Raw genomic sequence first — 23,679 nt, 5'->3', positions numbered from 1 at the left:
CTCTTGTCGTACACGAGGTGATCGTGAGCTCAAACGTGGCGTTCAGTCTGATAGGTATCTCTCGTGATTAAATCTCGCAATCGACTGATTTCATAAATTAGGATTTTTGGGGAAAATGCGAAGCTCGATAACAATGCAGCCACACTCGCCCTGCAGCTTTTTGTGCTCATGGCACACTTTCGGCTATTGTTCTTGTGCTTTTTGAAATTATTTATCCATCCGACGACCACGCAGCGGTAGCCAGACAACCATAGATTTTTGGAAATTGCAGTACAGTAAATAGGAGCACTCGGAACTAACTCATGGACGACATCCGTTTTTAAGCCTCTTCGCCCATACCCTTGGCGGTTGCATACCCTGTGTCAGCGGGCAATTTAAAAATGCACCAAGTCGAGGGTACGTCAGTTACTGGCTGGTTAGAGGCTATGGGAAAAAGGTCTATAGGGAGTATTCACTGGCGGCCATAGCTGTGTGCACGACTGATGAGCGCGTGCTGATGGCGAGCTTCCACAGTTCTTTTGTAACGTGCATTCCGCACCCTCAAGATTGCCGATCTTAGCAGCCTATTAATGTGGGCTCGTTCTGAGCATGCGCTCTAAACAGTACCCACAAATATGGCGCCCAGTGAATACTCCTTATTGCGTGTGGGGAAAAACAAACGAGTGTTTCATAGGTCATTAACGTCAAGGATTCGTTCTAACCGGTATTTGCGCAATGTACAAAAAATGTATGGGAAATTCTTAGGCAATTTTGTTGGAATAGTGAAACGTTCTAGAATTACAAGCGTTTCGCGATAGCTGCACCTCGTGGCAGCACCGATATGCAATCGGTGTCACGTAATCTACGCTTTCCGCTAAATTTGGCGGGGAATTTGAATTGACATGTAGGTTACGTGACATCATGTCACGTGACATCATTTTTCCCGCTAAACTCAGCGGGGAAACTGAATTTTATGTAGGTCAAGTGACGTAATTTTCTCGCTAAATCTAGATGGTGAAACATATATGTGTTGAGGTCACCTGACGTTAATTTTCCCGCTAAATTTAGCAGGGAAACTTAATCCGGCTTCCCCTAACCTGACTTCACGAAATCTGGAGCAACTAGCCACTTGGCATGAAGTCATGTGACATCATTTTCCCCACAAAATTTAGCGAGAACGTTCAATTGGCGCTGAGGTCACGTAAGGTCAATTTTCCCGCTAAATCTAGTAAGGAAACTGAATTTACGCACGGGTCACGTGACATCATGTCACGTGGCATCAATTTTTCCGCTGATGATAGCGGGGAAACTGAATTGTCTGTTTAACTCGCGTGAGATGACTTCATGTGACATCATTTCGTAACACTGCTCGCATTTCATTATGGGAGATCACAGAAGTATACATCACTTAAACTTCCCCCGCTAAAGTCAGCGGAAAAACTGAACTGGTGTGTAGGTCTGTGATGTCCCATAATGTAACACTGCGCGCGTTGCAGTATGATGAATTGGTCTTCAGGTCACGTGACTTCAATTTCCCCCACTAAATCTAGCGGGGAAACTTAATCCGGCTTCACGAAACCCGGAGCAACTAGCCAAAGAACGCTTCACGTTAAAATCGGTGCATCGCCTCTTTAATTTGAATCGTATCTTTGGTTTCTTCTCAGATACCATACTGGATATAAAAAGTGCCACACAAGGCAAATTGAATGCATTCCAAGTAACAAAAAGAGTGAGTCTACTTCATTGTTTCCAGCATTGTATAAATGAATGATTTTGTTTTTTTGTTTTTCCCAGAAGTTGCTTTTATTATATCGCCCGCTTCAGTTTTCTTAGGGCGAACACTACGTTACAGATTCTCTTCCGCCAGCACCGGCTCTTCACCTTCTTCGTACTTTGCTTGAGCCTGGCGGTTGTGGTGCCCGTTGTGGGCATCGGCTGGATTTGCAGTAGGACGTGCTGTAAATGTTGCCTCCGTGGGGAAAGACAAGGCAGCCGTCGCAGTTGCAAACAAAGTTGCTGCAGCGCGACACTGATCGCCGCCGCCTCCATCATGACGTAAGCCTTCGCCCGGTACCCCTCGAAAAACCGGAGTCCAAAACTTTGGTTCCCTCTCCCTTTAACGGACTGTTTCTTAGTGCGAGTCTTGGGTTCTACAATATAAGAAACTCGGTGCGTCTGCTTTCCCACAAAGCAGTCGGGTGAGCCAATCAGTGCAACCTATATAGACCATTCCATTTAGCGCTCTGAGGGCGGCGCGATTTTGTTAGACCGCAGCGGCCTCTCCACACGTGCGGGAAGATCAGCAGGTTCGGCGGGGTAAAGCGAGAGAGAGGGCACGCGCCCGACTCTGCTAGCAGACGAAAAACCGGGAGGTTGCCGTTCTCCATCTTTGGGCTGTACCGGCGGGGTCTACCGAACAGAGAACTCTCGCTCGTGGCTGCCGTTATGAAATAGTTCGCATTGTTAGAATATTTATGGCTACTCCAAACTCAGCCTTTAGCGCTCTGTTCTGTTTCAGTAAATGATCAACTAGCGTATCTTTGTTCCGTTACTTTAATAGCGGTGGAGTCAGCCGGCACCCCAACCATGCGTCTATTGTGCCGGGAGAGCACGTTTTTATTTATTTTTCCAGGCTTCCACTTATCATCCCTAAAGGCCTAGACCAGTACGAACTTGGTATAGTAAAAATGGCGACCGCATTTAGTTTTCGCCGGAGCGACCGGCCCCACTGACACAGTTTTTCCATTTTTTTTTATTTGCACGCAGGTAACATCTCAATTAGACTTGGTTAGTTTTTTTTTTTTTTATCGAGCATAGCATTAAACGATAACTTGTATATCAAAATTCGCGCATCTGCGCTTCGAATTTCTAAAATGACGCGATTTTAAACCGAGTATGAGCGCCAGCCGGATGTAAGGTACAGCCCACTCGGCGGAGCAGACGAAGCACGGGGTGAGAGGGGGAGAACATTTTTTCTCTCACCGCTCATCCTAGTGGAACGGTCTATAGGCTCCTTGCACTGACGTCACATCGCATACCTTTGAACACCATGTAAAAGGAGGAGAAGGAAGCTGCTTTTGTAAGAATTTTGAGTGACAGGTTAATCTTCTATAATCTTCTGTGAGAAGAACAGCGACGTCTGTGCTTATCCGGGGGACACAAAGGAGGGTCATGATAAGAGGGGAGCCCCTTCTTCCCCTTTTCTTTGGAGGACATCGGAAATGACGTCATTTCGAGGGGACTGGTTTCTCACATCCGGTGCGGTACGATGGGCCCTCCGATACGAACTGCTCATGCGCAAGTCTTGTGGCGCATTCACACTGGCGGTTGTGCTGCGTTTGCAAAGCGGTTGCGGATGCGGCTCGTGAGCGAGCGGAATCCGCAACTGTTCAGACGCACCGAGACGCGGTTGGTGGCTTCTCGGCAATCACGCGTGATCTTTTCAGACTTTTGTTTGATAACCCTCTTTTACAATCTAAAATTCAGTTTAAACCACGATCCAACGCGAAAAGTTAGCTATTTTGGCAATGAAGATTTTTCTTCAGGATGTTCGTACGCATCACGAGTTCAGGCAGCGAAAAAAAGAGACGTGGTCACGCAAAACCCGTCTGCGATTCCCTCGACTTCGCCCACAAACGAAGCCCAGCGTACCTTGCTCACTCGGAAGGAATTCCCCCGACTATTCCTCTGAAGTTGACCCTTCTCGTATAAATAGCTGATCTGGTCTTACGTATAAAAAGTCAGCCCCCCCCCCCTCCCCCCCCCCCCCCCCCTCCGCCCCCTCGCCGTTTACTTTTTTTATTCTCGGAGTAGTGAGCCGCACCGGTAGACCGTGGTGCAGGAGTGTGTTCGGCACGGGCCAGTCGTGGCTTCGTTCGTGACGAACTCTCCTCTCGTCACTTTCACGTCAATCGAGTGTACTGTCTGTTTGACATTAAGCTCGAATAGATGCCTAATGGATTACATATGCATCGTCTGGTACGTACACTTTACTTCTTGAGCAGGTTCCTTTTACCTTTTTTGGTAGTAGTAAACATCACAGGTCGAACTAGCGCAGGTACCCTGCCACCTCCGTGGTAGTGTGTTGGCTACGTAATTGGACTCACGAAGTCCTTCGCGGTGTTCATGCACGGCGGCGAAAGCTTTCAGTAGTTTACGTGACAGTCTTAGCGGATACATAAAATGCCATTTCGCTTGATCAGCGGCGGGTATCGACGTTCCACGGGCAAACACCAACAAGGCAGCGAGCGACGGGGTTTGACAACCCGAATAATAAGCAAACTCTTACCCGAACGAAATCATCGGTGCAAAGCCGGTTAAGATTACGAATCAACTTTTTTTCGCTGCGGATTCAAGTGACGAACGTGAACACCGGGTCTCTTCGTTGATTTGTCTGCTGCAACGCTAGGACGCCTCACCAGCGACAGATGCCATCTTGGTTCGAAAGCCACCGACGTCACGTCGGCGTCGCGTTGCGATTGGTTGCCGCTTTGCGGTTGCGAAAGTGGTTTGGGGCAAAATCGGTCCAGAAGCGGTTGGTAAAAACGCGCACAGCCGATCTGCGTTTGAGAGCGCGCGGTTCCGCTTCGCGGTTGCGGATTCGCCTCCGGTGTGAACGCGCAATTATGCGGTAGCAGATTCGCAGTTTATACCGGAGTGCCCATCACAATAGACAGTTTTAGGGAACCGTTTTTGGACATACGATACGGTACGACGTACCCTTCGGTACGAACTGCTCATGGGCTAGTCTTCTACGGTAACGGATGCGCAGTTTGTGCCGCAGGACCCATATCCTCCGTACCGGATGTGCAAAAATGGTTCCCGAAAACTTTCTAGTAGTAGGAAGTCTGCGCTTCGGCACCGAGCACGGTAAAAGCTCAGTGCCACATCGCGGACCGTTTTTTAGGTCTGAACAGAAGGTTCGCCTTTACTTCCTGATACGACTGTTGAAATGTCTTCCACTCGTATTTAAGCGATATCTCCCTAAACGACGCATTTTTTTGCGTCATAGGTAGGATTTTGTCTTTTCGGAGCTTGTTTCTAGTGAAATTGGGAGGGGGTTCTTCGAAGTTTATTTTTTTTTTTTTGCTGAAAATTTGGCGGTTAGCGGAATTTATTTTTGTTAGCTTTACAATTCCCTCGAGTCCGGAGTTTATTGTGTTGTTTTCCAAATTTTTAAAAATAATTCGAAATCAAAATAGTGTTTGGGTACCAGGACTCGCTGTCTCGAAGAAACCGAGCTCAAAGGCAAACCCCTTTCGTCCTAACTGCAACATCTCCAAGGAATGTGAAGTTGCATCTTCTTAGGGCCACTGACTTTATACTCTTATAAATTTTAGTAGTAAAACACCTTTGTTTTTATTTTCTGTTGTGACCTCCCAATTTCGAGTCTTTCGGACAAATCCCAATTGAGAATAAATTTACCGGCGAGCGCGGATTTTTTTTTTCGGACTTATCCCAAAACACGAAAGCCCTAATGATAGTACATTGGAGGTTAAGGTCGCCCTCGATTTTTGGTTTAGTTTTCAGAGTGCCATTTTTTGTCGTTTAATTTTAATTTTTCCAGACCGTCACACCTGACGGCTCTCTATTTCGTGCTTCCGCAGAGTGTCCCTCCTCTTTGCATTCACCAGCTACAGCCGCCTTCCGGAGAACATCGATAACATTGCCCAGGCCATGAAGGAAGTGCTCAGTGACGTTTACAACCTCTACAAGAGAACCAAGATTGTAAGAAACGTTGCGCTACACACTATGCTAATGATTAGAATCACCGACGGCTTAAGAAACATAGAGCGTGGTGAGCCACGTGCATCTCGTTAACTCTCTGCAGCCAATCAGAATGCGGCATTATCCGACAAGATCGCGCAGGACCAGTCACGAAGCATGAACAAGTCCTAAGCCACGCCCTGCCTTTCTTAAGCTCGAAGTGACTGTAGTTGAGTGGTGAAAGATAATTATAATATTCAGATGCCGCGTCATTCGGCCTAAATACCAACTGTGCCTTAAAAAACAAAAAAAATGTGCATCTTTTTTTTTTTTTTGGCGTAAACTTAAATTACGCAAATGGAACATTCCCTAGAGTGTTTTTGTAGATCATTTTCGTCGTTCCTGAACACTCTGAGCAACTCGCTACGACACCCAAAACTCAACAGTCAAGGTCATGGACGTGCAGGCGCAATTGCGGCTTCTTCGATGCGGAGGATTTAGTGGAGGGGGAAATCCGGTCTACGAAAACTTCCTTTTGTCTCGACCCAAAATGTGGCGCTAGTGGTTCAGACCAAATGTCAAAGTTTCAAGGCTTGCTGCTGTCCGAATAGGAAGTTTCAAGCGATCTTCGAGCACTTCCAACGTGAAAATGGCGGCCTCCCTGGAGTGCACGGAAACGAATGACGTTGGCTTACCGGTAACGGGCCCTGTTTTCTCATTCGTAAGCCCGACGTCCGTAGAAACAAATCAACAAAGCGACGTGCGGACAGCTAAACAAATCACTAACAAGAAACAAAAAAAAAAAAAAAAAAAAAACACGCAAGATCGCGATGTATTTACCGTGAGTGATTGGCTTAGCTGATGATAGACGCTCAATAACGACGATAGCCGTGACGTCACACTTTTGGACTTGCTGATTGGCTCAATCGGATCGTAGCGTTTGCAGCGGTCGGATTTATGTAGAGCGCAAGTTCGACTGTGTCTTGCGCAGGGGTTTCACTGGCGTGACAATGCCGAGCTCTGATTGGCTCTGATGAAAGGGATAGTGGGTTGACCTGAGCTGCCTTGATGTCTACCCACTATCTTTTCAATTGGAGCCAATCAGAGCTCGGCCTCGTTCTGACGTCACCACAACCCGTGCTCATGAAGCAGACGAACTCGCGCTCTGCACTGCGAAACGGAGTAGCTCAGCTAGGAAGGGTCAACGACATCTAGGATAATGAAGGCCTTCCAACTTCATCTCCCTCTTCCTCCATGCAACGTCGTCACAGCCGGATGGCGCCGACTCGGCAGTTGGATCCGAGCCCGGTGCCGAGCATCGTTCGACACGTTCATTGGACACGAGGCGCAGCCGAGCACTGACGCGGCACTCGTATCTAATCGGTGTCTTCATGCGATCTCACTGTGATGATCGACACAAAAATTGTACTGCACGGGCTTGGAATATTGTATGTAATGTTGGAAGCGTATATATAGAGATATTCGGTGACTGCGCTCGTTTCCATTGGAATAAAGCTGCGCTGGCGCGTTGTCGGTGATTTCCAAAATGGTGCCAGCTATTTGAGCTCGTTCGAACTTTTCTTCGACCGTCGTTTTCATTAGAATCCGTACTTAAAACAGCTCAAGACAGTAAAGGACGCGAGGGAGGACTCGACGCTTTCCTAGGAGCCGCTGTTAACTGAATTTCTGTGCTTCGCGGCACTGTATATTTCGATGAAAGCCAGCCAGGCAGCGCCAGAAGTGGTTCGTCACGCGTTTGTCTTAACAGGTATATCCTTCTACCGGCTTAACCAATCCCGCGCATTAAAGGAGCGCATGATCGGGGCACATTCACTCTTCGTGATTAGCATACGTGTCAGGTGACATCAAACGCACAAAGGCGATGAGCTCCGTGACGGTGCACTTTCGGTGCTGCTCGGTTGGATCCCTCCAATTGTCGGCTGCGATCTGATTAAAGGCTGATTCACACAAAAACGTTTCCTTTCGATTTCTTGCCTAAGGCACAAGTCAGCATCATCAGTGCCACGAATGTCGCGTGCCAGCTCCGCTCCTCGAGCTGGTTGCCACGCTTCGCGCGAAACACAGGTGCCTTGCGGTGACTCTCGATGGCGAAAGCCGACGTAAGCTTTCGATAACACTACGCAACGTAAGAGAAAACGGTACTGCGGGGACCGGCTTTTAGAGGATGAACCGCGTATAAGCGATTTAGCGAGTGACGAGACGAGGAACGGCGGCGGGAGTCAGCGACGAGCGACGGAGATTTCTCGCTGTCGCTCGTCGCGGCGCTCGCGTATTTTGGATCTGTTTTAGAAAACGTCGCTCATCGACTTAGTCGCTCGCTCCCACGTCGCTTTCATGCAGTCTTGTTTGATTCGTCGCGCGACCGACAGAGCGACAGTGAAGCGGGTAACCGTCGTTTGTCTCGTCGCTCGCCAAATCACTTACATGCGGTTTATATACTTTAAAGTGAGCCGTAGTATTGAAGCGACTTACCACGATGCGAGCTGTTTTCGTCTCTTGATTTTCGTTTTAGGAGGTAGGAACACTGACGGTCACCAATTACGCCAGCTTTTCTGACAGCCTGATAAATAAACTTCTAGGTGAGTCTGCATCCTTTCGCCGATTAGCCGCACTGTGGATTAGAAGTTACGAACTAGCAGCAAACAAGCTAACCGCTTGTCTATACGTTAAAGTAACTATCAGCGTAATAAACAAATGGCGTGTACCGAGCATCTTTTGACAGATCTGCAGCCAATGAGGCACGAACAAATTTCAGGACGCTTAAGCTTAGCCTTTTAGGGTAGAAATTTATAGCTAAACATATAAATTTCCGCTCGTTTCCAAGCTAGACACGGTGGCGCGTATGGCGCGCTCCCGTGTCTAGTGTCGTAAGTGTCGTAAGTTCAATCACGCTTCGTCTAAAATTTATCGATGTTTTTTCTTTCAGTTAACTGAATTAATTTATAATGTGGGTCATTTGAGACATGCGGGCAACCTTTAATTCGCACGACACGTGATGGTTTTTGTAATAACTTTCATACCACGCGTGACGTGAAGTGAGCGTTGTGGGTTGTTTAAAATTCCCGCGTGAAGTCAAGTGGCGGTGACGTCACGACCCTATTCATGAATTAGAATTTTCTCGTCACGGCACCGACGTCGGCCTTTCTGCGACACGAGCTTCTTAACGCTATTGTCCGAAAAAGTGGTGCGTGAATATTATAAGCGGTCGGGTGAAGGTAGCAGGCTAAATGTTTTGGGGAAACAAGACAAACTCAAGCTGAGTCCTTAAGTTCGCACCTTCGGTATTTTTTTCTAGAATGATGCGTTTTAGGCTTAAAATGTTGACTCATTTGGTCATTGACCACAATCCTCTGAATGCGGCGTCCTCATTGGTCAAGAAATGTTGTGTCGGAATGAAGCGCGGCCCAATCATTGGCTTCCGACAGTAGCGAGAAGAGTGACGCAAGGTGGCCTGGGTCTTGACGTCATCACGATCTTCGGAGGTTCGTGATGTCCCGATATCAAAACGGACGTCACTATGATTCTTTTGACAACCAAAATGAGAACGGTGCTCATCCTAAGTTGCCTTTTAGCGGTGGTGTGTGTAAGACGCCGGAGGCTATTTCAAGAGGTATTCACGACCCCCACTAGAGCGACAAACGGAAACGACTGACACCGACCGACCTCAAGCACGCAAAGGTACCTTTAGAAAACTGGAGTTTAGTGCTCGAGAAGTGAGCAGGAATGATTACAAGCCAGCCAATGACACTGTCGCGTGCATGCTGGACGTGTTTGATACTTGTCGGTGTCGGTTGTTTCTCTTGGCCGCTCTAGTGCGACTAGGGCACTAAAGGGGCCATGAAACGATTTTTCAACTTCTTCCTCTTTAGCTTTAATCCTAAAGTCAAAAGCGGAATGACAAACCACGTGACCGTTATGTGCTTGGGCACCGGCGTAATCACTCCAAGCTTCCACTGTCCTTTTTAAGCACACCATAGAACTTGTCCTTCACAAGCGATGATAAGTTCCGTCACTGCACTCATTGGCCACAGGTGCGAATCACAACATTCGTCGATGGACTGATGGTTGACGAGCGAATACGTCCGAGTGACGCAGTGCTCCTCTGCCATGCGTGAGCTGGGGTCGGTTGACGTACTCAGACTTGTACACGTTACTGAAAATTAATAAGGAATTACATTTACAATTACTCAAGGCTAAATTGTAATTTATTACAATTACAATTACCCTCCCATGAAAGTAACTGACCGTTACCCCAAAAAGTAATCCGTTACTTTCGTGGCGTTACTTTTAACATTATTGTCCTCAAGTAAGAAACAAAGGGAAGAGGGTTATTCAAGTTCTTATTCTTGCCACCTGTTCCATTTAATGACCTTGAGTATTTTGAGCAACAACTGACTCTCGAATGTCTCGTCAGACATTTTGCATTATCTCTTACTAATATGTCGACTGCTACACTGAACACCATTTGAGCTGAGGCACTGGATGGGAGTGCCATATTCTTCCTCACGAATGCTTCATGCTCTGCAGTGAGCTTTTTCAGCGAAGCAAGGGAAGTACTAATTACCTCGAATGTAGAGCAAAGCTTCGTCGTTGCAGCCGTTGCCTGCTATTCGAGAGATTTAGCAGATCCTTCCGATACCTCTGATACCAGCGATAACGGTACCCGGTAACGATATGATGTATACGCAAAGACAGCGGTGAAGTTTCGGATATCGTTATCGGAGTCATCGGACCGATCTACTAAAATTCTGCATTCTCTAAATCGCGAAGCTGTAGAAGTCATCAATAGCAAAACATAGTTGTAAGGTGATAATTAAATATTAAATAAGGTTTGGCTTGATATTCTTCTTGTTTTGGTTCTGAACAATTCGAGCCTCACTTGAGACGTTGGTGAATAAAAAAAAAAAAGTTTCCATTATATAAATATAAGTAATAAAAGAACAAGAAGGAGACTTATAACAACAATTAATTAGAACGTCGGTTAAAACAGGGAAATGTAAACGCATGTTCGCCGAGTGTACCTTTCTTGGTGCCGTTCAAAAACGCACAGAGCACAAACCGACTGCAGTTTACTCCGGTGTTCTCCAAATAGACGTCCACTGATGCCACGGGCAGCAAAGTGTAGAGTACGAAGTAAGCCGCGCTATGACCCCACTCACGAATTTCACTCTCTCCTCAAGCCCAGAATGTCAAGTCTACGTCAGCCACCATTATGTTTTATTTGTAAAAATATCTGCTTGAGATAAGATGCGTCCTGCTGGGGCAAAACAGGAAGAAGAAAGGAAGACTATTACCATTTTCTAAATGCTGGCAAAAAGCTGACTCATAAAAAGGGTAGGGTAGACGGAGCGTTGACTCCTGTTGTGACATTATGAAAATGGTCGGAGTCACTATATCCGAGAAGGACATTGTTATTTCTTTTCAGTGCACTTACCGCCTCGAGCTTCTCGAAGAGGCGCACAATCACTTGGTGTCCTCCTCTCCCCGTCTTCGGTCGCAAAGAAAAAACAAAGGGACTAAAAAAAGGCGGAAATAACTTGCCCCCCCCCCCCCTTTTTTTTTTTCGTCAATTGTTCATTTGAATTTTTTGACATTGATGTTAGGGTCTAAAACAAAAAAAAGATAGATTCAGGGGCTTGGTGTTGCAAAAAAAGGCTTTGCGGAACTGAAGAATGCCAAGCCTCCCTTGGCGCTGGTCGATTCGCGTGACAGTGTCACTGCACTCGACTTTACAAAAATGAAAAAAAAAGAACTTAAAAAAAAATGTAACGGATTACAAGGAATCCGTTACGTAAAAAATGTAAGGGAATTACTATAAAATTACTCTAGAAAATATGTAATTATTCCGTTACAAAATTACTGATAAAAGTAAGGGATTACAAGTAATTTCGTTACTTGTAACGGATTACGTACAAGTCTGGACGTACTTTGGGTTCCGCGGATGTATCACAGTGAAAAGGCCGAAATGCTTTCGAAGGAAAACAGGTGGAAAAGAGTCCGCTCTGTTTTCGAATTTTCTTACCGAAAAGCAGGCTTTTGATTTTCTACCGTCTTTCTTTCGGTCTACTAAACGATATGCGATTAGGAAGATTACAATCAGAAATTATTTATTCCAGCCTAAAATTTATTTCACGACCCATCGAAAACTACGGTATATGTTGGCAGAACTAAAAATAGCGAATATAAAAAAAAAGAAAAAGTTTGCTAACGTTGGTTAGGTGGTGCAAGCAACCGCTCGAATAAAATAGTACCCTGCGTATCAACTATCTAGATCTTCGCACATCCACGTGCATATCAGCGTCCGGCGCCGAACACACCGTGAATGAAATATGTTGAAGCCTGGTAGCTTTTGACTTATGATTCCAATTTTTTCTTGACACCAACGCAGCATGAAGAAATTTGGATGTTTACCTTCACATTTTAGCATATTCGACGTAACATTTCATGTCAATCCGTTAAAATTTTTTCCCCTTCTCGTTCACTCAGATTGCAAGACCGACTTACCAGGGTTAATTTACAGTGCCTTGGAGGATACCCCCGTTCTGGGTGGCCTAAAGAAGCTTACCGAAAGTAAGACATATAGTTTTTTTCACACAGGGTCGTTTGACTGTGAGTGACTCTTGCGAAACCACTTGGGAAGAGGGAAGACACTGGCGCCATCCATCGGGAAACCCAGAAACACTCTCCGTCTGCGTAAACGTAGCAAACACGCAAACCAAACGATCGCCGTGACGAAGCACATTTTGGCGCTGCTCGATGGGCTGCATCAAATCGTAGGGATGGCTACAGTCGAACTTTCAATGTAAAACGGGGTGGAATGTTCCTGTAATTTCGTCTTATGCGCGCCGTCACATCTTCGTCTCTTGGGCTGTGGAAGACGTTCCGCGCAAGCGCAGTAGCCCTGTTCTGCGGAAAACTAGACGCCGCCCAAAGCGGGCCTCGCCGATTCGGTTTTCTTAGACGCACACATTACATCCTTGCTTCCCCTTCAAACCAAAACTGCTCGCCTACAAAACGTTTAACCTCTCCAAATAGCGTTACGGAAGCACCATTTGGAAAACCCATTAAAATTACTTAATCTCGAGATTAGAATCCGTTCAGAACAAAGCAGTTTGCTTCATATGCAACAACCACTCATCCGAAGCTAGTGTCTCAATGTTAAAGAATGTCTAATCAACCTCCAACTTTTAAAACTATAAAAAAATGTTGTGTTTTTTACGCCGATTTTCAATTTAACCCTATTTTTAGCTACCCGGCCAATTTCACATCACCTACACTGTAAAAAATTTCCGTAATTTTACAAACACTTTGCCGTAATTCTGACGGACAGTGTGTCCGTTTCTTAGTTAACGGACATAAAACCCGTTTTTCGTTAGGTTGAATAAAATAGTACAGTTGTGTGCCAAAGAGTACCATAGTAAAAGATAAAAGCGTTAGAAGTGCTTTTATCGTCTAATCCTGCTAAGAGCAATTTGTTATAGTAAAGAGGCCAAAGACTATACCAAGAAACCCGCAGTACCCTGCAAAAGGAACAAATAAAAGTGGGGGGAAACACAAAATAGAAATCAAGTAAAAGTCTGCAATTCACGTTAAAGCACATAGGCACTGCTCTACCTCAGTGGGAGTGAAGGTAGCGAGTTTCCTGTCTACAGATGTTTTCGAGGTTGTGATGATTGTTAGGGGGGTTCTGCGTGAGTGCAAATAAAGGGATTGCCAGAACAGTGAAGACCACACCAAGAAGGAAGGCTGTTGCTGTACAGTACGAAACGGTTGAAAGGCACCAGCACAATTCTTGCAAACAACTCCCTTCAGTGCTGTCTCATGAACTTGCAGTTCCACAACGCTGTTTAGGAGGCATAATAAGACAACCCGCTGGAGGGCCACACTTGAGATCAACTCTGGTCGTCCAGTGAAGGGCCAGAATTCTAGCCAATGTCAAAGCAGTGAGTGATCCGGAGTGAGCCTACAGTTCCTAGCACGATCCTTTCTGTAAGCAGTGTGCTCCACTGTAGCAATTGACAAGGTGACTGCCATAAACCGAATCCTGCATCCACACTTTACATGCCGCTAGAACTGTTCAGGGATGCGTCTCATGGAGTGAGTGAAGGTGCAGCAGCTTATTCGGGACCAAGTGCCCTGTTTGAGAACCACACTGCGAGTTGAAGCAACGCAAACCAGGGAGTACAGGGATGGGGTTCGTCTGGGCGGGCCAAGGTGGTGGAACACGGGGGGCAGCGTCGCTGGTTGCCCGGGCTGGCCAGAGTGCGGTGTCCGTACTCGACACAGCTGTTGCAATGATGGGCTCGAGGTTTGTGGGGACGGCAGCGGAATTCAAGGCGGCGGTAGTACACTGTGTAAGGGACATGGGTTCCGATGAAGGTGATGATGGCTGAACCTGTTGTGCCTACTCGCCTTGAGTGAAGGATGTCACCTTGATAAGACTCCAGATCATTGATGATCTCGTCGGGGGTGGCCTCCGAGGCAATTCCACGTATAACACCTTGGCAGGAGTTGTTTGGAGCGGCTAGGTAGGAGTGGACGGGAGGGGGAGTGTTTTGTAAGGTGATATTGGTGATGCGAAGTAGCCAGTTGACGATGCTTCGTGATGGGTGCGGAGGACGGTTATTTTGCCGGAGGTGGAGCGACACGTCGGTACATGTATGAGCAGGGAGCTGTACGGCTTGCAAGAACGCCGGCAAACTGTCAAGAGGCAGCGCAGCTGCGCCAGCAGGACGGACTGGGAAATGCACTATAACTACGTGAAGTTCGGGGTCAAAGACGGCCGGAAGACGAGATTTGCGGGGCTTTCCAGGGGTGATCCATTTCCCACCTTGGTCGTCTCGCTTTAGAGAGATTTTCATGTCCTGGCTCAGGATGGACGCAAAGATATTGGTGAGCTGCGAAGCGGCGATGTCGGCTGTAGCCATATTCGAAGCAGAAACGGGCGTGCCGCTCGCAGAACGAGACTCGAGCGAACCGATCTCACGGCGGACATGCTGCGGCGGGCCGACGGAGCGCAGCGATGTTTATACCAGGATCACGTACAGTCGCGTACAGTTCTCTGGGGTTTGCGGAGCCCAGAGAAGACGTCCGCTCTCGTCGGAGGTTTACAGCAGTCTCCGGACACTGAAGGTAAGGGCGTTCACATCGAAGAGTTCACTATTGAAGGGGGGCTACTGAGGTTTTAAGAGCCACTGATCGTAGCTATCGCATTCCAAAGACACCGCGTTGTCGTAGATTGTTTTTCACCGGCTACGTCCTGTAGGGCTGAGGCCAGGGCTGGGGGCTCCATCGCAGGAAACGCGGAGGAACCAAGCAACGACGTGAGGCTTGCCGAGTCGGTTCGTGAGTGACGACGACATTCGAGCGACGCTTCCAAGAAGACTGGATATTCTTTCCGGCGAGGACACAATACTTAGACAGCATGCTTGGGGCTGATCAGGATCGCAGGAGGTGGATAACAAGACAACCAATGCACAGCAAATAGGTCGAGCACGGTACACGGCACAATAGTGGTCGCCGCCATGTTAAATTGAAACGAAACTGACGAAGCCAAGCTCCAGTTTAGTACACAATGCGCTTCGACATGCTTTATTACAAATAATTTTATAAATCTTAAAACAATTTTTTTGTATCTTAGAGTTTTAATTTAAGTCGAATAAAACAAGCAAATTCACGTTGCGTCAAATAAACTCGGTCAGAACTCGGAACCAACGAGCATCGCCGCATCGCCATCGCCATCGTAACAAAACGCATATCGTAACAAAATGCATATCAGGAGACGTTAGGGAAATCGGCACTAACAAGGAAATAATTATCCTGGGGGACATGAATGCACATTTGGAAGACTTTGATGGACATACGGATACAACAGGTAGGATGTTAGAGGAGTTCTGTGAAGCTCTTGATCTGGTATTGGTTAACGCCCAGGTAAAATGTGATGGAAAAATAACATGGGAGAGAAAGAACTCACACTCTACTATCGACTACTGTTTAATGTCACGGAAGATATACAACAGACTTGGAGGTATGGAAATAGATGAGGAAAGCACAAAAAGTCTGGGGAGCGACCATAAGAGAATCAAGATCAGATTTGGCACAGTAAAATCAGAAACACAAAATCAAAAACAAGAGGGTAGAAATAACTTAAATGATAAACAATTACAGGAGGTATCTAAGCGGATCGAGAACATAGTATCCAAGCTACCGGAAAGAGGATGGACATATGAAGACTTAGTTACTCTTTTCAAAAGAGAATTAGAGAAATATCGAACCAGACAAGGAGGAAGGAAACATAAACGCAAGCTCAAAAGCTGGTGGGATAAAGAGGTTAAGGCAGCAATATCGAGACGCCAAGCGGCATCTAGAGAACACAGATGGGCAAAAAATAAGGGGGCCACTCCAGCCGAAGTGACAGCAAAATGGGAGGACTTTCAGGAACGAAAGCGGGAGGCATCAACATTAATACAGGCCAAAATTGGGAGGGCAGGGGTCCAGTGGATGATAGAGATAAACCAAAGGGATAGGAATGCGGCAAAAAGGTTCTGGGAACACATCAGTGCACAGGGAAAAAAGACTGAGGAGTACCAGCAGACACTAATCACACAGGAAGGGACAAAGGTAGAGGGGGAAGAGGCAAGGGAATACATTAGACATACAATCGAAGCAGCATTTTCAGAGTTAGAATCAGATCAGGCCATAGGGAATAATAGCATCTACACAACACAAGAGGAGGATCATAGTGAAGGAGAGGAAACGACCATAGGGGAATGGGAGAAAGCAGAAGGAAGGGTTCCGGCTGGAACTGCGACAGGTCCAGATGGCATACCAATGAGACTGATAAAAGTTCTAGGCCAAACAAGCAAATTGAAACTAAGGCAGGTGATTGACCAGATACTAATGGGAGGGGAGGTACCCAGTGACTGGAAATTGAGCAGAATGAGATTATTATATAAGGGCAGGGGAAACAAAGACAGTATCAAATCATACCGACCAATCACAGTAACTTCAGTAATATACAGACTAGCTATGCAAATCGTAAAAAGAAGAATGGGCAGAGAGAAAGCAGATTCTGGGGGAGCTCCAAAACGGTTTCAGGATGGATAGACGATTAGATGATAACTTGTTCATAATCACTCAGTGCATAGAGATAGCAATGACAAGCCAAAGGCCATTATGGGTAGCATTTTTGGACATCAAAGGGGCATATGACAATGTGAATCAGGAAAAACTTTGGAAACAGCTAAAAGGATATGGCCTAGGGGGAACCACGGTTAAGTTCCTAGAACGGGTTTATACGGAGAATAGGGTGATTATAAAATGGGAAGCCGAAACTACAAAACCAGCAGCAATAAAAAGAGGACTTAGACAGGGTTGCCCATTGTCTCCCCTGCTCTTTATGATATACCTCAGTGAGATGGAAAAAAGATTAGAACAGTGCAACCTAGGTTTTGACCTGAATTACATGGAGGAAGGACATAAGGTAAATCAACTATTGCCAGGGTTAATGTATGCAGATGACATTGTACTCGTATCAGAAAGCCGTGAGACAATACAGGAACTGATTAGAATTTGCAGCGGGGAAGGGGACAGTTTAGGACTAAAATTCAGTAGGGACAAGTCGGGTATAATAGTTTTCAACGATGAGAAGGGGGAACCCCTGGAGATACAGGACACAGTGATAGAACACGTAGAAAAGTACAAATATCTAGGGGTCTGGCTCAATGAAGGAAGGAAATATCTAGAGGAACACGAGGAGAATACAATTAGAAAAGGGAAAAGAAATTCATCTATTATGAAGCTCAAGGCACTATGGAACTATAACAGATATGAAGTGGTCAGAGGTATATGGAAGGGAGTGATGGTGCCAGGACTGTCTTTTGGCAATGCAGTGCTGTGCATGAAATCTGAGGTTCAATCAGGGCTAGAAATTCGACAAAGAAGCGTAGGCAGATTGGCGCTGGGAGCACATGGAAAAACACCAAATGAGGGAGTACAGGGGGACATGGGATGGTCGTCTTTTGAGAGCAGGGAGGCAATTAGTAAGTTGAAATTTGAACAAAGGTTGACTGAAATGGAGGATACGCGGTGGGCACGTAAGGTATTCAAGTATTTATACATGAAAAGTTTAAACACAAAATGGACAAACCGAACCCGAAAGCTTACATTTAAATATCTACACACTGGTGATGGGGCTGAACAGACTACGTCAGTGAAAAAGAAGGTGAAAGAGGCGGAGAGGAAAATGTGGGAGGGGAAAATGCAGGAGAAATCAGCTTTAGCAGTGTACAGGTCACGAAAACAGGAGATAAGAAAGGAAAGGCTATTTGACAATTCACTGGGAAGTGCTTTGCTGTTCGAGGCAAGAACGGGAGTTTTGAGGACAAGGACATATAGGGCTAAATTTCAGGAGACCGACACATTATGTGCCGCCTGCCATAATGATAGCGAGACACTGGAGCACTTGGTTTTGAAGTGCACGAGGCTTCGTCCTGCCCTCCCTGAAGGGGTAACGGATTTGGCCGGGGCCCTGGGTTTCACTGGCGACGATGGAAGGATGGTAGAGAAAAAGATTACAGTGACAAAGAGACGATTAGAAGATTGGTGGAAATTATCTAGGGAAAATTAAATGATGGACAACTAACTAGCACAGCTGGGAACAGGCGGGACAGAGGAAAATTGGGACTCCCTCCCGCGTGGCTCCGGCCCAAAGTCTCAACCCTGTCTCCCAGTGGGTCCGGTGCTGGGGTAACGCCGAAAAGGTTTGACCAGAGGAAAATTGGCGACTCCCTCGCCGGGGGGAGGAGGCAGGGGGGTGATGTTTTTTAGTTTTTTTGCCCGATCCCCCGAAGGTCATCCTGGTGATATCCCACACTGCCTGGTGATAGTTACGGGGAGAAAAATTGGTCTTAAAAGGGCGGGAGGATTCACGTTTTTGTCTTTTTAGACTTAGGCTAGGTGGCGCAAGCTACCGCCCGTTACAAAGGGAACAGCCATTAACATCCATCCATCCATCCATCCAAAAACTTTTGAAAACGAAGCGAGTTTCAAAACTTTCGCAACTTTCGGGCGCTTTCAGACTTTAGGAACAAACATCGAAGAACGTTCTTGGAAAAGGGAAGTGTCCTAGGTGCCGGCGCGCCCATAAAACCAGCTGTGGATATGAGCCTAATTGGTGAGTGCTCGCTCACTCGTTTTACTTTTTGAGTCCTTTCTGTTCGGAGCGTTTATGACGTGATCCTTTTGTGTGGAGTCGGCGTGAAAGCGAACGTGTGCGGTTCCTTGTCGCACAGGTGCTTTCCGCATTGGATGACCCTCGAGCTTTTGCCAAGGAAGCCACGGAACCGACGTGTCACTGCACGGGCACTCAGATTGCGGGAACGCAACCAAAGGCAAAGGTCCCACCGGAGGCAAGGGGGGCCAAGCGGGGCACTTGGTGAGTGTATCAGGGAGCTCGATTTCTGCAAATCGGGTGGCGGCTTGGTACCAGATAGCTAGGCGGTGTGTTTTGCGGAACCCATGACTGCTAAAGGTACCCGTTGGTGTGATGGCGCTTGTATTCGCTTCCACTGTGGGAGGTTAGATTCAAGTTCGATTTTCGTCCTCGGAAACTACTCCAAACATTGCGTGACGTGCGCCTTTAGAAGTAAGGTCTGTATTGATGACGTTGCTTGCGAAGAGTATAACGAGTTCTCTCTCGACTGGGGCACTGACTTCTTATAAAAACAATTCTGTATATGGTGCACTTATTTACTAACCCTCTGGCAGTACTTCACTGTAAAGGTTAGGAGAAAAAAGAAAAAAAAACGTGCATTGACTAGTGTCGAAAGAAACGGAAAAAAAAAAGTCCTTTAAACTACTTCCTCCTCAGCTCATAAGCAAAGGGAGAAATCACGTGGTCGTATTTCACTGGAACCCAAAGTTATCCCAGCAGTCTGAGAGTCAGCAAGGGCAAAGCCCTTAATAAATTGCATGCTTCACATTTTGGCAAGTGCCAACAACTATAAAGTATAAAACGCATGTAAGCAATTTAGCGAGCAACAAGGAAAGTGATAGCGACCCTTTTTGCTATCGCTCGATCAGCTGCACGACGAGGCAAGCCACATGAAAGCGACGGGAGCAAGCGACCGAGGCGATGAGCAAAGCTTTCTAGAAATCCAAAAACCGAGCAACGAGAGCTCTCCGTCACTCATTGCCGTCGCTCTCTAAATCGCATACATACGGTTCAGCTTGAATTGTATGAACGCGAGAGACACATGCAACTCACTTCCAAATGCCTTTCATTTCAGGGCTACACTGCCATTTGCCTCCAAGTGCTGCACGGGCCTCGTGCACTGGCACTTTGACACCACTTAAGAAACTAATACAAACATATCCAGGGGTTTTAGGTTAGGTTAGCCATCCTACAGAAAGGTGCTGCTCAGTTAATAGACGATTCGCTATTTTCCCGAGGGCCCCGGCCCGCCCGCGAGGAATTGTGGGAGAGATTGTCCTCGCCTGGCCGCTCTGCCTTGAGATTGCATTGCCTTGTCGCTTGCCTTCTCTTAATCTTGTTTTTCGATTCCATTACATATTTTTATCTATTCCAGTGTATTGTTTATCGCTTCTAAGGGTTTCTATTCTCTTCTGTGCACAATATTTCTTGTATATACGTATATAGTATTTGTGGCTTTATTTTGCTTTTTTCGACGGGAGTGCCGACGGACAACATGCCGCTTCGCGCGTCGTTTCCCGGGATGAGTACTACCATTGCTACAGATTCCTATCGCGCTGTTAGCTGTTTGTGTTGGTTCAATTTGACCCGCGTACAGTCGAGAGGAGCCGTTTATGAACACCCGCGCACATGTCATAGGGATAGGCACAGCTCTGAATCAACTATCGTGACGCGAGAGCCGAGTGCGCTGTGATTTGGCCACCCACGCTCGCTTCATTTACTCGCACTGTAGCGTATGCCTTCGAGTGCCGCTTACTTAACTAAGATACAGCACACCGCTGTATCTTAGGGGGGCAGGGCAGGGCCCGAGGGTGGGGCCCTGCCCCCCTCTTCCCTCCGCGGATCTCACCAGGGGGGGCACGAGTCCCGATGCCCCTCCGAAGTCTACGCCTATGCTTAGAAGCAATACAAAATACATTGGAATAGATAAAAACAGGTAATGGAACCAAAAAACAGAGGATTAAGAGGAGGCAAGTGACAAGGCAATGCAACCTCAAGGTAGAGCGGCTAGGCGAGGGACAGTCTCTCCCACAAATCCTCGTGCTTGGGGGATTTTGCAAAAGGGCTATTTATATCAAGTTCAAAATGAACAGCACTCTTCATTGATGGCTGGTTCACACGACGAACTGATCCACAGACGGATTGATCATATCCGCGGTTCGTCCGTCTCCCAAGCGCATCCACACGAAGGAGCAGACGCGCAAATGACAGCCAGGACGAGCCGAACATGTTTGCGACCACACTGTGGCACTGTTGTCCAACATGGAAATCGACATTTGCTGCTTTGAACAAGAACTGCGCGCCACTGTTACGTGCAGAGTGAGACATAACACCATGATAGGCTTAGTGCGAAGCGCCACTAGCCTTACTAAACTAAACCATGGCAGAGACAGAAGCATGGTCCTGCTCGAGGAGACTTTGGCGTGGAGGCGGTGAAGTCCTGGGCCCGCTAAGTGGCATTTGGAGATGCCTTCACTCAGTTTGCACTTGTGCCTTCAGTACACCACAGCCACAAGAAAAGGCTTGCTGGGTGAAAGGTTGATTGGAGATTCAATGTGATTGCAGCGTGGTAGACGCATCTTTACAGAAGCTTTTCGACGCAGATGAGTACCAGATTCTGCGTCGTGTCAGATGGGCAAAGTTCCTCATGCCAACCTTTTTGGTATGAGAAATGAAATGAACGGATATTTTGTTACAATAGTTGAGGTCATTTTTCTTTAAAAGTCTTACTAGCAACTTTCAGGAAAGCACAAGCATTACAGACCAGCTGCCCTCACAATCATGACCCCCCGCCCCCCCTTTCTCTTTCTGGTAGTTGCTGTCGGTGAGCAACCTGATAGCCTTGGGCTTTTCCGCTTTTCTGATAAAAATTAGCGGTTCTTGTACATGTGCAAAAGTGAAAAGTATGCTACTGCCATGTTTGTCAGTTTTGTAACTCTTTATTCCCTCAGACCGCAAATTTGTCTTCAGCTTGGTTCACATGCACAGCACATTCATGGCATCTTCTATCCAAAAATATCTATTGTGGGTTGGATGTGTGTTGGGGGGGGGGGGCATTACTTTGCTGGTTGAGTTGGTAGGCAGGAGATTGCGAGAAACAAAAGGGTAGATAAAATACAACCGTCACTTTTACTATGAAAACCTTTTAATACAGGACTGGCGAAAAAATGAGAACATGAAAAGGTATGACGTCCCGTCCTCCTCTTACTCTTTATTTTCTGTAACCTAGTCTGGTAATTTAGTATCATATACTACTACATAAGATTCAACGACGTGGAAGGTGTTGGTGCTCCTTAACCCATTTTGGACGAGCCTCGCTCGTCCACCTAGGGCCGTTCCTAAACCGTTTAGGATGAGTGTAACTCATCCGCGCACTATACCTCGCCCCTTGGCTCTTTTTGGACATCCCAGGCTTGTTCCGAGCATAGTTTGCGGTGCTGCTCAGAGATGGCAGCATGTATTTTTTTTATTGTACACATTTTTAAGGGTGGCGACTGATTGTGGAGCCATGTGCAGCTTGGGCCGTACATGCAATAAATATAGAAAAAACAACTTAGGATCAAAAACTGAAGAAAAAAAAGAAACGGTTAAGGTAAACAGTGTGTGACATTATTATGCAGTTTCCTCGTTCCTTCGACAATGTCTAATTGGATACGAGACACACTTTTATGACGTGCAGGCAACGTCAACAGAAATGTTTGGCGTGAAATGACATGCCAAAAATACAATATAAGATAGCTATACTGCTAGGACCCATTGTATGTTCCTGTAACCCTGCTAGATTTGTTTTGAGAATGGCGCGATAATTTCGTGGATAAATCCACTTATATGTGAATCGCTCGGAGGGGCGGATCCGAGCAAAACTGGAGACTGGCTTTGTAGCCAGCCTCCAGCGCGATGTCTCCTTGCGCGCACTCACAGATTTAGCTATCTTGGCGTCTCGAGCTTCAGTTTTCTCGTTTACCTTCCACGTTTCGAGCATGCGGTTTGTGATGATTACGTCTACGACATTGCTCGCCTTGTCAAAGTGTTCGACATTGATTGCAGCAGCGATGAGTATGATTGCTATCAAGAGATGTTGAAAGCTGTTCATTTTGACTGCGACCCGCTGGCGACAAACTCCAGTGACGGCGACTTACAAACGAACTCGTTGTGGTCACTGTCGCCCGGGAATATCTCGCAGGCGCACGCAGGGTGGAAGGTCAACGGGCCGGCGGCAAGAGCGAGAAAAGCATTTGGGTTACCGAGTTGCGCGAGCGTTTTTGATCGTACCGCGGTGAGGAAAGCTTGGGCGATCATGGGGGCCCCTAGAATGAGAGAGCGTTCATGGTCACATGCTTTATGGGCACCATGATGTGACTAACTTGGGCAGTGTTGCCTGGTCGCCAGATGAAAATGATAAAAGATTCGTAAATTGATTATTGCTATTACCAGAGCTCTAAAATTGCGTAACTTGGTGTATATACTAAGTAGTCTATGAGCCATCCATTTCAAGAATAATGGATCCGTTTAATTTTCGTGTCATAACCCCATTAAGTCACTGCAGACTCCGCTGTCCACTTATGGCCAATTCACATGATGAACTTATCCGCAGATAAATTTATCAAGTGACAAGACGTCCACTGAACATCAGTCCCCCAAGCACATCCATACGGAGGAGACGAGCAGATGACAGCGAGGACAAACTGAACCTATTCCCGGTTCTGCATTTCCGCAAAATGCCAACATCGCACTGTGGCACAGTTATCCAAGGTCAGAAG

General features: G+C 46.7%; 1 protein-coding gene across 1 annotated transcript in view; it reads left to right on the top strand.

Moving 5' to 3' along the window:
* The first annotated feature begins 1,969 nt into the window (after positions 1-1,969).
* LOC115322680 overlaps positions 1,970-23,679 on the top strand; it is a 42,196-nt gene continuing 20,486 nt past the window's right edge. The window contains exons 1-4 of the mRNA XM_040206577.3: positions 1,970-2,034; positions 5,586-5,706; positions 8,219-8,285; positions 12,193-12,276. Of these exons, the coding sequence (XP_040062511.2) occupies positions 2,030-2,034; positions 5,586-5,706; positions 8,219-8,285; positions 12,193-12,276 (277 nt within the window). The 5' untranslated portion in view covers positions 1,970-2,029. The remainder of the gene's footprint in view (positions 2,035-5,585; positions 5,707-8,218; positions 8,286-12,192; positions 12,277-23,679) is intronic.

The sequence above is a fragment of the Ixodes scapularis genome, unplaced genomic scaffold, assembly GCF_016920785.2.
Source record: "Ixodes scapularis isolate PalLabHiFi unplaced genomic scaffold, ASM1692078v2 PGA_scaffold6__148_contigs__length_123643588, whole genome shotgun sequence".
NCBI classification, from domain to species: Eukaryota; Metazoa; Arthropoda; class Arachnida; order Ixodida; family Ixodidae; genus Ixodes; species Ixodes scapularis.
Note: the sequence above shows the minus strand (reverse complement) of the source record. Positions and strands in the feature narration are given on the sequence as shown.